Source organism: Cervus canadensis, chromosome 1 (assembly GCF_019320065.1).
Source record: "Cervus canadensis isolate Bull #8, Minnesota chromosome 1, ASM1932006v1, whole genome shotgun sequence".
In the NCBI taxonomy this organism is placed as follows: Eukaryota; Metazoa; Chordata; class Mammalia; order Artiodactyla; family Cervidae; genus Cervus; species Cervus canadensis.
The window spans coordinates 108,359,845-108,376,161 of NC_057386.1; the positions used below are offsets into that span (position 1 = coordinate 108,359,845).

General features: G+C 45.7%; 1 protein-coding gene across 4 annotated transcripts in view; it reads left to right on the plus strand.

Moving 5' to 3' along the window:
* The first annotated feature begins 1,701 nt into the window (after positions 1–1,701).
* Positions 1,702–16,317, plus strand: part of LOC122419596 (sodium/glucose cotransporter 1-like) — a 48,613-nt gene continuing 33,997 nt past the window's right edge. The window contains exons 1-5 of one of the 4 annotated variants that reach the window (XM_043434299.1): positions 1,773–1,897; positions 3,877–4,076; positions 6,333–6,404; positions 9,392–9,492; positions 11,444–11,503. In XM_043434299.1, coding sequence (XP_043290234.1) covers positions 4,019–4,076; positions 6,333–6,404; positions 9,392–9,492; positions 11,444–11,503 — 291 coding nt within the window. In that variant the 5' untranslated portion in view covers positions 1,773–1,897; positions 3,877–4,018. Of the gene's footprint in view, positions 1,898–3,876; positions 4,077–6,332; positions 6,405–7,591; positions 7,720–9,387; positions 9,493–11,443; positions 11,504–16,317 lie in introns of those variants that run through there. The other 3 variants (XM_043434290.1, XM_043434308.1, XM_043434316.1) reach the window with 3 other exon arrangements.

Consider the following 16,317-nt stretch of genomic DNA (forward strand, 5'->3'; position numbering starts at 1 on the left):
ACATGTGAAATCGTAAACAAGACAAACAAAACCTTCATAGTAACAGAGAATAGAAGGATGGTTGACTAGGAGCATGGAGAAGGAAATGGCAACCCACTCCAGTATCCTTGCCTGGAGAATCCCATGGACGGAGGAGCCTGGTAGGCTACAGTCCACAGGGTTGCAAAGAGTTGGACATGACTGAGCAACTTCACTTTGACTAGGAGCAAAAGGGAGATATGGATCAAAGGATACAAACCTTCAGTTATAAGATGAATAAATTCTAGAGACCTATAGTACAGCACAGAGATTACTCTGCTGTTAATAACATATTGTATATCTGAAATTTTCTAAGAGGGATCTCAAGCGTTTGCACTACACACAGGAAAAATGGCAACTGAGGTGATTTATACTAGCTTGATCATAGTAATTATCTCACAATGTATACTTATACCAAACATTGTATCATACATCTTAAATATACAACTTTTGTCAATCATACCTCAATCAAGCTGGAAAAAATGAAGATCCGTGCGTCACAGTTCAGTTCAGTGGTTTGGTCGTGCCTGACTCCCTTGTGACCCCATGAACCGCAACACACCAGGCCTCCCTGTCCGTCACCAACACCTGGAGTCCACCCAAACCCATGTCCTTCAAGGTTATATATCTTTTATATATCTTTTGAATAGTGCTGATCTAAGCTAGGACACAGAGTTCTGCGCAAGAAGCTGAGGCCATAGACTTCTGACCAGCTGCAAGCCTCATGCCCTGTAGTCCTAGACACAAACCGACTGGTTTTGGGGGAGAATCAAATGGGTTAATGGGCTTCCCAGGTGGCAGCTAGCGGTAAAGAACCTGCCTGCCAATGCAAGAGACTTAAGAGATGCAGTTCCATCCCTGGGTGGGGAAGATCCCCTGGGGTAGGGCATGGCAACCCACTCCAGTATTCTTGCCTGCAAAGTCCCATGGACAGAGGACCCTGGCTGGCTAGAGTCCATGGGGTCGCAAAGAATCAGACAGGACTGAAGCGACTTAGCTTGCATACAAACGGGTTAATACATATAAAGTGCATAAAAGTAAGTCTATGTGTTAGCTCTTATTATTGTTACTGTTATTTGTGTTATTGACCAAGATTTCTAGAACTTCAACTCAGCAGAGAAGCACACCAAGGACAGTGAGGCTTGGCCCAGCTTGAGAATTCGCATATCACCCATAAAAGATCAAACTGCAGAGAGCTGAGGACCCTCTGTGATCAGCTGGTCCACTCAGGGCCATGATTTGGGGGAGGCGAGCAAGGCAGTTTCCTCGAAGCAGAATTTAAGAGGAGGGGGGAACCAAGAAAACTCAGGACTCTGGATACATAATGTTCAAATGCAATATTTTAATAAATCCAAATCAAAGTCCCAAACCCAAACCCACAAGGAACAGAAGATCAAAATGGTAAATTTTGACAGGAGGGTTATTGCTGGTTTCCACCACCCCAGGCTCCATGTGGCTCGGTAGCCTTGAGCCAGCCCCACCCCACGACCAGCTCTCCGTCCAGGGCAGAGCGATTCTGGCCACTAGACAGACGGCGCTGTGCCTGGACTGGTAGTCAATGGGCTGCCCTCGAAGAGCGGCCTCCAGAAGGCAGGAATCAGGCCGCGCGGGGCCTGCCGCAATGCCCAGACTGCCCCGCGGCCCTTCCCAGCATGCCCCGCGGCCCTTCCCAGCGTGCCCCACGGCCAAGTCGCCAGAGTCCCACTGAGGCCGTTGCAACCCTCAGTCAGCCGGTGGTGCTCAGTCGCTGGGACGCACCACCATGACATCCGCTGGGCAGAGCTTCGGCTGGACGGCTCAACTCTTTAGCTCCAGCAGTACCCTGGACGTCCTGGTGATAGTTTTGTACTTCGTGTTGGTTCTGGGCATTGCGCTGTGGGTAAGTGGGGCTTGGAGTGGGGGGAGGGGAGGAATGCACACCAGGCCGATTCCCGACCCTCATCTGCCTGTCACCTGGTCCCCACCTCGCCTCCCTCTTGTCCCTGCTCCTGCGCAGCCCTTTGCCGGGAACTCTCCATCCCTGTGCAGCCTGCTCCCCACCGAGAGGAAGGACAAGTCCAAGCCCAGCTTCCCTACCCACCCACCCAAATAAACAGGTCAGAGGGACCAGTGCCCGCGGCCTGGGACCCACGCTGTGTGTAGTACGGAGTTGCTGTTGTGATGGTCGCAGTAGTGACCCCTGCCGAATAGTGACCACAGGCCCCTACAGGGCCGGGGTGGGTATTGAGGGCTTTAAGTGTGGCACACCCTCATAGCCAGGCTGTGGATCACAGATGAGGAGAAACAGATTGGAAGAGGCTGAGTAACCACAGGGAATGATGGAGTGCGGCTTTGAACCTAGAGCTGCCCCTTCGTGAGGCATGAGGGTAACCACGCAGAGGCCCTAGCTGGCAAAACCTCAAAGGTCACATGTATTTCAGGGCCCTAAGTGTTCCACTGAATTTGAATTGAGCACTTATATACTCTCTAGTGTAAAGTTCTCTTAATAGGTTGTATACCAGGTGTCCGGTACTGCCATCTGCCTGCTAACGCTTCGCCTGTTGTTCAGTCACTAAGTCGTATCTGACTGTTTGTGACGCTGTGGACTACAGCACGCCAAGCTCCTCTCCCTGGGAATTTGCTCCAGTTTGTGTCCGTTTAGTCAGTGTTGCTGTCTAACCATCTCATCCTCTGCTGTCCCCTTCTCCTTTTGCCTTCAGCCTTTCCCGGCATCAAAGTCTTTTCCAGTGAGTTGGCTCTGGCTCTTCGCTTAACTTGTAAGCACTCACAGAGATGTCCCAAAGATATACCCTCAGAGCCAGATAGCAAAAGGTCAGAGGGCAGAAGACTTTGGCCTTGGTTATGGTGTGGCCCCTCGGCTAAGCTGTTAACTATCAGAAGCCTCTCCCTGGCCTGCTTTATGAGCAGGATTACCTGGTGACAATGTCACTGTTTGCTGACCGGGGGAGATTTCATTCTGGGCCGCTCCCGCCCAGCCGGAGCATTCCTGCCCCTGTGACCTTTAATCGTAGTGCTCCGTGAGGTTATGAGCAGGACCTTAGTGTGCAGAATCTGGCCCTTCCAGTGTTTGGACAGGCTCTTGAGGGCTCACCATGCAGTGTGAGTGGGCAGATAGAGTAATGGAAATATGGTCTCTATCTTCTTAAGATAATTTTTTTTTAATCTCTTCCGTGGAAAGAAGTCTGAGATTTGTCTAGATCATTCAAATTAATGACTTTTTTTTTTTTTCCCCAAATTGGCTTCCATTATGAGAAACATTCCAGGTGACACAGTGGTAAAGAATCTGCCTTGCCAGTGCAGGAGATGCAAGAGATGAGGGTTCAATCCCTGGGTCGGGAAGATCCCCTGGAGTAGGAAATGGCAATCCACTCCAGTATTCTTGCCTGGGAAACTCCCATGGACAGAGGAGCCTGGTGGGCTACAGTTCATGGGGTCACAAAGAGTCGGACATAACTGAGCACACATGCACAGAAGAAACATCCTTCTAGGTAGCCTAGGCTGGGCTCTAAGTAGCGGGCACTTGTTTTGGGACCCTTCCCCCAACTTCCCTTAATTAGGAAGCCCCCACCCAGTTTTCTTCTGGGCCCCGTTGGGGCCTAGGTCTGGCCAAGGTCAGAGGATGTGTAAACCATCTGGATGCTTCCAAAGGAAGCTGCTGTTCCTTTTGTTCTTCTAGGAGCCAAAAAACATGCACTGATGTCCAGACTGCTTTGATCTTTTTCCTTCTTTGTATTGTTATTTTTCCTTTGGTCTTCTTAAAAAATCATATATTGTTTTTAATCACATGTTAATTGTAAGAAGTAAAAAGATGCATTAACTGTCAAAAGCAGTTCCTGTTCTTTCCTTATCCTTTCCCAGCCCCTGAGATCCCCAGGAGCCACGTGTCCCTCCTCCCCTTTCTCAGTGCTTACAGAGACATACCCCTGAAAGGGAAGTGGGAACCCACTCTAGTATTGTCTGGAGACAATACTGGACAGAGGAGCCTGGCGGGCTGCAGTCCATGGTGTCACAAAGAGCTGGATGTGACTTAGCGACTAAACAACAACACAGACACACAGGTAGAGTTTTTGCATTTTGTTTTTGCAAAAAATGTGATCATATCATACACATTACTCTGCAGCTTGCTTCTCTCCCTTACTACATGACGTGAAATCCTTCTGGGCTATAAGTAGAGATCTAGCTCGTGTTTTTATCAGTTGCACTGTAGTCAGACAAATGTGTGTGATTCAGCTCTTCCCTACTCACTGACACTGAGATTATTGCCAGGTTGTTGTTTTTAATGTGTTGTGCTTTTAATCTGTGTAACATCGATTCCTGAAATTGGAATTGCTACGTAGCATCTGAACATACCCTTTCCCCAAGCTCTGACTGACCTGGTGTGTTACTTCTCGTTTAATTTTGGGAAGGAGGTGGGGGCAGGCTGATGAGTGAATAGTGATAAGTCACCGCAGCTTTGATTTGCACTTTCTAGACTCAGCCTCCTGTGAAGCTGACCATCTCCTCACGAGCTTGTTGTGCACTGATTTTCTTCTTCTGTGAATAGCCAGGTTATGTGCCCATTTTTGAATTGGATTGTTCAACCTTGCATTTATCAGCTTGTCTGTTGTTTGAGTTGCTAACTTGTTTTTCCCAAACTATCATTTTTTAGGCCAGTGGTTCTCAGCCTCAGGACTACTGATGTGTGGGACCAGATAATTCCTTGTTGTGGGGGTCTTTCCTGCATATCATAGGATGCTTAGAAGCACCCCAAGCCCTACCCCTTAACAGCCAGAAATATCTTCAGACAATGCCAGGTGTGCCCTGGAGGGTGGGGTTGAGAACCCTTGGTCTAGACTGTTACTGGCATCTTTCTGACGCTTAATAAATCAAATATCTCTCCTTTCTTTTACATCTAGATTTCATTCCTGGCTTGCTTAGGAAAGTTTTCCCCACTCCAAGGATGTACAAATATTATTCTGAATTTCTTCTAATATTTTATGGATTTTTACAAGTATTTAAATCTCTTGAACATCTGGAATTTGCTTTTGTATATAATGTGATGGAAGAATCGAGCTTTATTTTCTTCTGGTTATTAAGCAAACCACCCTTTACTCACTGATAGGAATTGCCCACATTTGCTCCTTTCTGAAATCATTCGTCAGCTTCTGTCCATGAAGCCCCACAGGGAAAGCTTGTCTTTGTTGCTGGTGTCTTGGGTCCTTTAGGATGCTTAAGAGGAAAAAACTTACATATTTGTTTGTTTGTCTCTGTTATCAGTCTCAGCCTGAGATCTTTGAGAAAGTGGTGAATGTATCTTCTGCCCCAGCAGCCTGCCTGCCGTGGTTAGTGGATCATTCTAGAAGGAGAGCAGGGAGGAAGGAAGGGGCAGTGGCTGGTGGATCATTCTAGAAGGACAGCAGGGAGGAAGGAAGGGGCCGTGGTTGGTGGATCATTCTAGAAGGAGAGCAGGGAGGAAGAAAGAGGCAAGACGTGTGTAACCACTTTCTTCCCAGACCTCCTCTCTCCCTCTCTGGTTCTTTCTTTAATGGAAAGAGAGTGATTTTATTCGTCTTAGAACATTTTGTAAATTCCTTCTGAAAGTTCTAATGCACAAGTCCCTACATCCTACTGATGCCTTTCTTAGGAAAGGCCAGCTCTGAGCATCGTAGGCTGTCGATTAGCACTTAGTGGATGGACGAATGAGACTGGCTTCAAGTGCCTGACTCAGAGAGCTTTTCTTTGGTGACGTGCGGGGACTTGGTTATAATGCAGGTACTCCGATGGCTGTCATAGGTTCACTCCTTACACAGAAACGCATTTTTGTCAACCAGCGCTCATTCTTGGGTCCTGCTGTTTAGGCAATCCAGGAAACCCCGGGATTGTCCCTTGACCGTATTGGAGTCTGAGGATCAGAGCTGGGTCCCGGAGAAGAGAGCCTCTGGGTGCGTGGGGAGGACACCATAATCTCGGCAACGTGACTGCCCTCCTAGAAGAAGCTGGGCTGTGTTCACCTTCACCATTCCCAGTCGATTAAGGCATTTGCAAACCACTCATCTCCCAGACTCTGCTGGGAACCACGGCACTGGTTAACCATTTGGGGGTGGGGAAGGAAATAAAACAATATTGTTTTCACAGGAGTGTAAAGAAATGGATAAGCCCATGCGGTCTCACAGCTGGGAGGCACCGTGGGGCCTCCTTTAAAGCAGTGGGCAAAGATTTCTGTTCCTAAAAAACAAACAAACAAACAAAAAACGAAGAGGGGAATGGGATCTCTGCAAAGGACAGTTACCTGTAAATGAAGGTCATCACTTGGATTCCCCTCACCCCATTTTAAGGTTATCGTGTCAAGCAGTCGTGCGACAGTAGAAGACTTCTTCCTGGCTGGACGAAACCTAGTGTGGTGGCAGGTGAGCATGCCCCCGTGTGGTCCACTGTGGAACTGCGTGTGGATCTGTTTATTGCTTTCATGTAGATGCTTTTTACCCCACATAATTTAAAGCTGCTAAATCAGGAAAGTCATCTCATTAGTAGTTCCCTTAGCTCTCAAGTAGTTTCTTACGTAAGTGTTCCCTTCAGCTCAGCTTAGTCCAGCAGCCGTCACCCGGCGCCTGGTGGGCACAGAGCCGTGCTCTGGGCTCTGGGCTCTGGGCCCGGGACCGAGTGTAGTGCGTCCTGCTCTCTGAAGTGCGCAGTGCGGAGTGGGAGTTGGATGCGACTTCTGTTGTCAGTCTTAGAATCACTGCTTAATGAGTAAACTGTGGTATGGTATTATTAAAAGGAATTGAAATACAAGAATAGTTTTGCCACGCCAGCTTGCTTTCTTCTCTACTTCTGCTTAGTCAGTGACTGTGCAGTGGGTGTGAGCTGTGCTCACCAGGGCCTCCATGGGGCTTATTCCTGGCTTGGTGCTCAGGTCTCCTCTTTCCTGGCTCCATGGTGGTGAGACTGAAACTCGGTGCCCTCCTGCCCGGTGTTGCCTCTGGGCTTCCCACCTTTACTGCTGCTTCACCAGCCACTCATTCGAGGCCCCCTGGCTGCTTCCTCCCCCTCTCCCTGGCTTCTTAACTCTTCAGTTACACTGCCACACCTGGCGACTTGGCATTCAAGACCGCTTGCTGGAATGCTGGCAAGCCCCAGCTCTCTCCAGTCCTGTGTGTCCCTCCGCCCACCTGACCCTTCACTTGAAAGGCCTGTCAGCTATTGCACCCGACATGTCCTCTGCAAGGTTGCTCCCCCCGCCGTCTCTTATCCCTGAACGGCAGCTTCAGCCTCTAGCTGCTCAGGCTGACACATGGGGAGTCGCGTCAAACTCTTCATTCTCTCTCGCCCAATCTTCTAGTCCGTCAGGAAGTCCTGCAACTCAGTTAGAAAACAGATTTGAAATCTGACCCCTTCTCATCCTCCTTCATGCAGATTCATTGTAACAGCTTCTCTCTGGACTCCCTTCTTCCACCTGCTCGCCTCCACATCCAGCCTCAACAAGACAGCCAAGGGTTAGGACAAGCCGCTTTAACTGCTTTCAGTCCTCTGGGGGCTCCTGTGTCCCCCAGAATGAAAGCCAGTCTCTCTCAGGCCACAGATGGATGACCTGCACCTCCTTACCCGTCTGACCTTGAGAGGTTCAGCCGTGCTCCTGACTCAGGGACTTTGACTGCCGCTCCCTGGGCCTGGAGGCCCTCCACCCTCCAGGCACCCTGGGCTGCCTCGCCCCTCCTCAGGAAGGTCAGCCCTGCCTCACCCTACAGCTCAGCACTTCCTGTCTGCTTTCCTGCCTTCTCCTCCTCTGTAGGAACTTACTGCTTACCCCTGGCTACTGTGCTGCAAAACAGTCCCCTAAGTTATTTTGTTTATACTCTTGTTCCTAATAGAATGTTAGCTTTGTGAGGGCAAGGATCTGTTTTACTCACTAATGTCTAGTTACTTGCAATGCTGTCTGGCACATAGTTCGCAGTGGACATTTATTTATAGTTAATTAATAACTGATGACTTTTTAGTCTACCTTTTCACTTAATTGGAGAAGGGAATGGCATCCCACTCCAGTATTCTTGCCTGGAGAATCCCATGGACAAAGGAGCCTGGCAGGCTTCAGTCCATGGGGTCACAAAGAGTTGGACATGACTGTGTGACTAACGCTTTCATTTAATAATGTACTAAGGTCTCCCTAAGTCTGTATAAACGTTGGTAGATAGATAGACTTTTATACACAGTTGCCTAGTGATACATCATATGGACAGTCCACTATTTATGTACCATATTTTTGGGCAATTTAAACTGTATATAGTTTTTCACTATTATGATAAAGGTAGCAAGTAAAAATAACTACCTGAGTAATTATTATGTGTCTCTCCTAAGGGTTGTTTGCCTTATATTCATTGCTGCTAAGATGTTTGGTGCCTGTATATTCTCAATTGTGTCTTAACTAGTGCATTTTACATTTCGTGGTTTAAAAAAACAAACAAACCTCTGTCATATTTAATGCTCTTGGTATTGAATGCTACTTTATCTTATGTTAATTTTGTCAGTGCTTTGTTTTTTTTGTTTTTACCTAAAAGGCCTTGCTATTTTCAGCCTCTCTTAATAATTTGGTTTTAAGTGATCTTGTGTCAAATACAGCACAGTATTTGGGTTTGGATTTTGATGGCTATCTCTACGCAACTAAAAAGCTATTATTGGGTTAGGAGGGATTTTATTCATTTTAAATGCCTCTGGGATTTCTTATCTTGAAAGTAGCAGATGCTGGTTGTAAAAAAAAAAAAAAACCACGCACAAAGTTACAATCCAATTATAGAACTTGAAATTTTCTCCCTATTCTATTTCTATAACAGTGATTCCAGTCCCCAGAAGTATTTTTATATATGTACTACCAGAATCACACCCATCTGTATATAAACACAAATGTGCACAAGTTTACATGCACACAATAAATTTTAATAAGATTAAATTATAAATGTTGTTTACCTTATTTTCATCACTTGATAGAGCTCCTTTATTATTTCTATAGGGTACATTGTATTTCGTCATATTCACTACCTTAGTATTTTCACCATTCTCTTATAATCAGCTCAGTTGTTAAGTATTTCTAAATAACCTCAAACAGTGATGAAATTACACTCCTGCTAATATTTCTGCAGTTGCAAGTCAGTCGGGCTGGGGGGTGGGGAGTTAGGGCAGCACAAGAATAGCGGCGCTGCTTTTTTCACTTCATCCCTGTTTTTACTTGGCTTCTAATTTATGGTGAGGCTTTTGTATAGAAAAAATACAAATAGGAATTCTGCCCAAAGTGTAATCTCTTTTGAGGAAATGTGAAATTCAGTTTGAGGTTACATTTGTGAAAATTAGTTTTTGGAGTTGGATAAGAGTTCTGATCTGTAATTGTCTTTTGATTTTCAGATAGGTGCTTTTCTTTTTGCCTCAAATATTGGCACTGGCCACTTTATGGGTCTGGCTGGAAAAGGGGCGTCTTCAGGGATTGCTGTTGGGGCCTTCGAGTGGAACGTGAGTAGTGCCTTTGGTGGCAGCAAACCTCCACTTCTATCAGTGTCCAGATGAAACTCAGAAAGGCCTAAGTAAATGTGAAAGACTCCTTGGGAAGTCATGGAAGAAAGGAACCAAGTGTTTCATTTCTCAAAAAGATTGTGAGACAGAGAATGTTTTTATTCCAGGGACCATAGGAATACAGTTAGGAGACTGGTCAGATAGGATCATAGTAACTAATAGATACAAACGTAAACATTTGTGTATATGTACCTGCAGATACATGTGTATACATGTGTGTGTCTTTATCTGCATGTATACATTTCCAGTATACATCTGTGTATATGTGTATACATGTGTATATATGTGTGTGTCTTTATCTGCATGTATACATTTCCAGTATACATCTGTGTATATGTGTATACATGTGTATATATGTGTGTGTCTTTATCTCTGTATATACATTTCCAGTATACATCTGTGTATATGTGTATACATGTGTATATATGTGTGTGTCTTTATCTGTGTATATACATTTCCAGTATACATCTGTGTATATGTGTATACATGTGTATATATGTGTGTGTCTTTATCTGCATGTATACATTTCCAGTATACATCTGTGTATATGTGTATACATGTGTATATGTGTGTGTGTCTTTATCTGTGTATATACATTTCCAGTATACATGTGTATATATGTGTATACATGTGTATATATATGTCTGTGTCTTTATCTGCATGTATACATTTCCAGTATACATGTGTATATATGTGTATACATGTGTATATATGTGTGTGTCTTTTTCTGTGTATATACATTTCCAGTATACAGGTGACCCTTGAATGGCACACGTTTAAACTGTGCAGGTCCACGTATACACAGACTCTTTCTGTAAATACAGGACCTGTATTTTCATTTCACAGATCTTTACATAGACTTAAGTGGGGTGAAGTTTGTGTTTGGTTAGAGTTCACTGTATGTGGAATCAAAAGAACTAGGGTTTGAGTCCTGATTCTGTCCAAACTCTTTCAGCTTCACCCTTGGGTGAGTCATTTTTCAGTTTGTTTTTGAGACAGATTTAGCATTATGCATATTTTTTACTGTATGGGAGTCGATCAAGGGTCAACTGTACATTGAGAATAGGGTCAGCAGAGTTCTTTGAGATATTTAAGTGATTACTATAAAACCTCTAATTGATCTATGAATACCTGTTTCAATTATAAAACTTTTAAAATGGGTTATTTATTTTTAATCTGTGGGATATATTTGTTGTAGGATGTAGAGTTTGTTCACCGAAATTTAAGTGAATTTGTAAGTTTTGGGTTAATTAACTTATATTTATATAAATCACCTGACCTTTTTTATAAATCAGAAAGCTCCCTCTTTCTGGGTCTCATCTTTGTCCTGGTAGATTACAAAAAGAAATAACACTTCTAACAGTCAGCTCCAAACGTAATAAGGAGCCCTGGTCTTTACCACAGTTTACCTCTCAGAATTTATTAGCATCTCCTTATATTCAGCTTACCTCTTCTTTGTAAAGAAAGTTGAAGTGAAGTGTATTACTTAATTTCAATAACCTGTATAAATTTTGGTATAGTTTCTCTACCGTTTCTCTGAATGGTTTCTGATTTTTTTCAACCTGTCTTTCTTTGTTTAATGATCAGTTATCTTTGATCCTATCTGGAGCTAAGCAAACATAAATTTTAATAAATACCTTGAAAATTGGCTCAGGTAAGCACGCCCCCCCCCCCCGAAAAAATTAAGAATGCACCTTTATAGGCAAAGATCAAGTGCCTATAAGTTAATTTTGTTCCCCTAGAGGGTTTGTTCTTGGGCTGTTGCTTGCAAGGTTCCCAGTGGTGATGCATTTATTGGGCTCAAAACAGGTAGTAACTGAGTTTGCATCTCCTTTAAGAGCCTGGTTGAGATGGGACCCTGATGTAATTGCTCTTCTCTTCTTGGTTTCAGGCTGCGTTTATCCTCTGTGTTCTTGGTTGGGTGTTTTCTCCTATTTACATTAAGTCTGGGGTGAGTATCCATGATCAGTTAGTCCAGTCTCTGCAGTATTTTTTCTTACAAATATTATAGCTGTATATAAAAACATTTTAGAGGACAAGTTAAACTTCTCAGTCTTCTGATCCTTGTACTGACATCCCTAAATCCTAAGAAATGCCTGAAATAATATCAGCTGACATGGATAAACAGGAGCCAGTAACTGCCAGTGTTTCATTCTGCACCTTATTCAAGGGTTCCCCTCTGAAGGCTTTTATAGAAAACATTTTAAAACTTTGTTAAAAAATAAGACCTAAATTAATGAAGGGAACAACTCTGTTAATAATTGGAAGACAACAGCCTAACAATGTTATTAGAACTAACAGTGTTCAGTTCAGTTCAGTTGCTCAGTCGTGTCTGACTCTTTGCGACCCCATGAATCGCAGCACGCCAGGCCTCCCTGTCCACCAACTCCCGGAGTTTACTCAAACTCATGTCCATCGAGTCGGTGATGCCATTCAGCCATCTCATCCTCTGTCATCCCCTTCTCCTCCTGCCCGCAATCCCTCCCAGCATCAGGGACTTTTCCAATGAGTCAACTCTTCGCATGAGGTGGCCAAAGTATTGGAGTTTCAGCTTCAGCATCAGTCCTTCCAATGAACACCCAGGACTGATCTCCTTCAGGATGGACTGGTTGGATCTCCTTGCAGTCCAAGGGACTCTCAAGAGTCTTCTCCAACACCACAGTTCAAAAGCATCAATTCTTCGGCGCTCAGCTTTCTTCACAGTCCAACTCTCACATCCGTATGTGACCACTGGAAAAACCATAGCCTTGACTAGACGGACTTTTGTTGGCAAAGTAATGTCTCTGCTTTTTAATATGCTATCTAGGTTGGTCATAACTTTCCTTCCAAGGAGTAAGCGTCTTTTAATTTCATGGCTGCAATCACCATCTGCAGTAATTTTGGAGCCCAAAAAAATAAAGTCTGACACTGTTTCCACTGTCTCCCCATCTATTTCCCATGAAGTGATGGGACCAGATGCCATGATGTTAGTTCTCCCTAAATCCAAAAGAGGATGTGTGAGGAAATGACAGGCGGATTCTAAAGTGTATACAAGAGGTCAGGGGACAAAGCCGTGTCAGTGCCTGGCTGAGGGGACAGAGAAGAGAGGGCCAGGACTAACGTCCACAGGGATTCCTCGAGTGATGTCACCAGCTTGGTAGGTAGAGCTTTCTGTCAAGAGAATTCCACTTTAGACAGTAACCACAGACAGGGGGGCCTTTTTGGAAGTACAGGAGTCATGCTTTTGGAAAAAAAAAAGACTGGATGCACTGAGGAGGGTGAGGGGGCAGGTCCACTTTACCCACGTCACCAACCCCCAAGGTGGCACAGCTCTTGCCGAGAGGGGGCGTCTCAGCCTGAGGTTCCTCCCGTGAGGGCAGTGAGTGCGTGACGGTGCTCAGCCGCACTGGCCGTGCAGTCTGCTGCCAGAAGGACCTGCTTGGCTCTCCCTGCCTCCAGAATGCTGAAGTGTGCCGTGTGATCAGGGGGCGGGGTGACTTGGAGAGCTGCTCCCGGGGCTCTCAGACGCACCAGAAACACAGAGGCCCCTCACAGGCTCTTTGTCAGGAAGATGCCAGCGAGCTGCTGGGGGCGCCTCACCTGCAGATCTCCCCAGCTGCCCACAGACACCCTGCCGTGCTGCATGCATCACCCATGTATGCCTCCCCCCGTCAGCCAGCTCCCTTTGCTTTTGCCCAGTGGCGGTGTGCTGAGCCCCGGCAGAAAGCTAGTAGCACATGCAGAAAACCAGCCTGACCTGTGGAACTGGGAAAGCCGCAGATGAGCACTCAGCCCACCCCCGGGAAGGCTGCCAGCACACTGCCTGGCTTTGTGGTGGGATCAAGGAGGGCGTGGGGAGCCAGAGCATCCATGGGCAAGGTCTGAGGGTCTCAGAGCCCCTCGCAGGACTGACAGAAGGTGTCTCTCTCCAGAAGCAATCAGGGGAAAGAGCTGGTGACCGCCGCCTCAGTGCACAGACAGCAGCACAAGACTACGAGAAACATGAACAATCAAGAAGATGGGACACCACCGGAGGAGCACGATAGTTTACCATTGACGAACCCCAAAGATCCACCTGATAAAGAGCTCAAGATAGCTGTCTGAAGGAAACTCAGTGACCTACAAGAAAACACAGAAGGACAGTTCAACAGAATAAAGAAAACAGTACATAATGGAAATGAGTTTAACAAGAGAGAAAAATCATAAAAATAACCAAATAGACATTCTGGACTGAAGATTACAGTGAATGAAGTGAAAACTGCAGTTGAAAGCATCTACAGCAGACTTAGCAAAGCAGAAGAAAGATTCTGTGAACTCAGTGACAGGTCATTTGAAATTACCCAGTTAAGGAGAAGCAGCTTCCCAGTGGCTTAGTGGTAAAGAATCTGCCTGCCAATGCCAGAGACACAGGAGATGTGGGTTCCATCCCTGGGTCAGGAAAATCCCCTGGAGGGGGAAATAGCAACCCACTCCAGTGTTCTTGCCTGGGAAATCCCATAGACGGAGGAGCCTGGCAAGACTACAGCCCATGGTGTTGCAGAGTCAGACGCAACTTGGCGACTGAGCACACACACACAGTCAGAGGAGAACAAAGGAAAAGGAACGAGAAGCAGTGAAGAAGGTCCGTGTGAACGACAGGACACCATTAAAAGAAACAGTCAACACGTTCCTGGAGTCCCAGGAGAAGAGGGAGAAGCAGGCAGAAAGGTTACATAATGATTGAGAACTTCCCAGATCTAAGCAAAGGTTTGACTCTCCAAGATCATGAAGCTCATAGGTGCCCCCCAAATTTTAGCCCCAAACATTATTTGAAGAAATAATAACTGGAAATATCTCCTCTGGTGAAAATGTTAATTTACAGATTCAGCAAGCTTAACCAACACCAAATAGCGTAAACACAAAGGAAAGTACACATAGGCTCGCATCATGGTCAGAGTGCTAAAAGCGAAGATAAAGGGGAAGGTTTGAAAATGGTGAAAGAAAAGTCACACATCACATGCAGGGGAACAATGATATACTTAATAGATGCCTTCTGCTTGGAACAGTGGAGGCCAGAAAACATCAGAATGATGCAGTCAGATGCTGAAAGGAAGAAAAAGCTGTCAACCAAAAATTCTATGCCCAGCAGAAGTATTTTTTAAAATGAAGATGAGCAAATTCCCTGGTGACTCAGTGGTTGGGACTCTATGCTTTCCCTGCCCAGGGTCCAGGTTCAATCCCTAGTCTGGGAACTAAGATCTTGCAAGTTGTGTGGTCAAAAAAAAATGAAGATGAAATATATACAAATATTGAAATATTATGTTGTACACTTGAAACCAATATAAGGTTATATGTCATTTATCCATCAATTTAAAAAAGAACCGTTGCAAAGAAAAAAATGAAGGTTATTGGTAAGGTGTAGATTTCTTATACAAACCATAAAGGGAGAAATTGATATATTGGACTTCAAAGTATAACTTTAAACTTTAACTCTTTGAAAGAGATTTTTAAGAAAATGAGAAGTCAAGCTAGAGACTGTGGAGGATTATTTGTAGAACACATGCATAATGAAATACTTATATCCTGAATATACACATTTTTTAAAAAACTCTTATATTATAACAAGATAGCATTTCCCCATACATTTCACCTTACAAATGACAGATAATGACGTGAAAGGATGTTCGCTGTCATTGATTGTTAGGGAAATGCTACTTAGGATCCCACGCAGACACGCTGAACCACTGAGATAAAGAGGGCTGATGTGTCAAGAGCAGGAGAGGTTGTGGTGCTTCGGGGACCCCCTGCCTTTCCAGAGAGAACTCCAGAAACAGGTTGGCAGTCTCTTGCCCAGTCACGCCTTAGGACCCAGCTGCTCTGGTCCTGGGCGTGGCACTCCCCCCGCCACCCCCAGAAACATGAAGGTGCATGTACACACACAGACGGTACGGGAAGTTCTAGGCACAACGTCTGAACCTATAACCTGAACTGTGTGGGGGATGGACAGACAGCCCGCAGCGTGGTACTCGGTAGCCCTAAGGAGTCAAGTGCCGCATGGATGACCTATAGGGCGTGGTGGCAGGTGAAAGGAGCTGGACAGGGTTTGAGCTCCAGGGAAGGTGAGCTGGACATCCAAGGATCAGGGGTGGAGAAGGTCCCAGACCCACACCCTCGGGGGCTTTGAGGGGCATTGGAGATGCCTTACATCTTGAGTGTGGTGGTGACCACACAACTGTGTACATTTACCCAAACTCCTCAGATTGTAAAATGGGATCATTTTACAGTGTGTAAACCATGCTTCATAAGACTTAAACATTTAAAATACTTGTGGAGAGGGCATTAAAATTGTGGAAGGCTTGGTTTGCCTTGCAGTCTAATGCTTGCAATTATGAAGCCGTAATCCCAGGAAAATCACCCTAGATTGTGACGTCTTTTGAGATAAGGTTTTTAAAGAAGTAATTGAGTTAAAATGAGGTCATGAGGGTGGGTCCTAATTCAGCATGACTTTATGAGAAGAGAACATTGGACACAGACACGTACAGAGGGGAGGATGAGCAGACACGGGGGAGACGGCGTCCGCCAGACAAGGAGAGGGGCCTGGCTCACCCTTCCTCGCGGCCCAAGGAAACTGGCCCCAGACACTGCCCGCTCTGGCCCCAGAGCTGCGAGACAACATGCGTCTACCAGGTGAGCTGCTGCAGCGTACCTTCTGACGGCAGCCCTGGGTGTGAGGCGGCTCGGGGCTGACCGAGCGAGGCAGCGGGGTGAGTCAGGCGTGACCAAGGACCAGGCGGAGGGGGAGCGAGG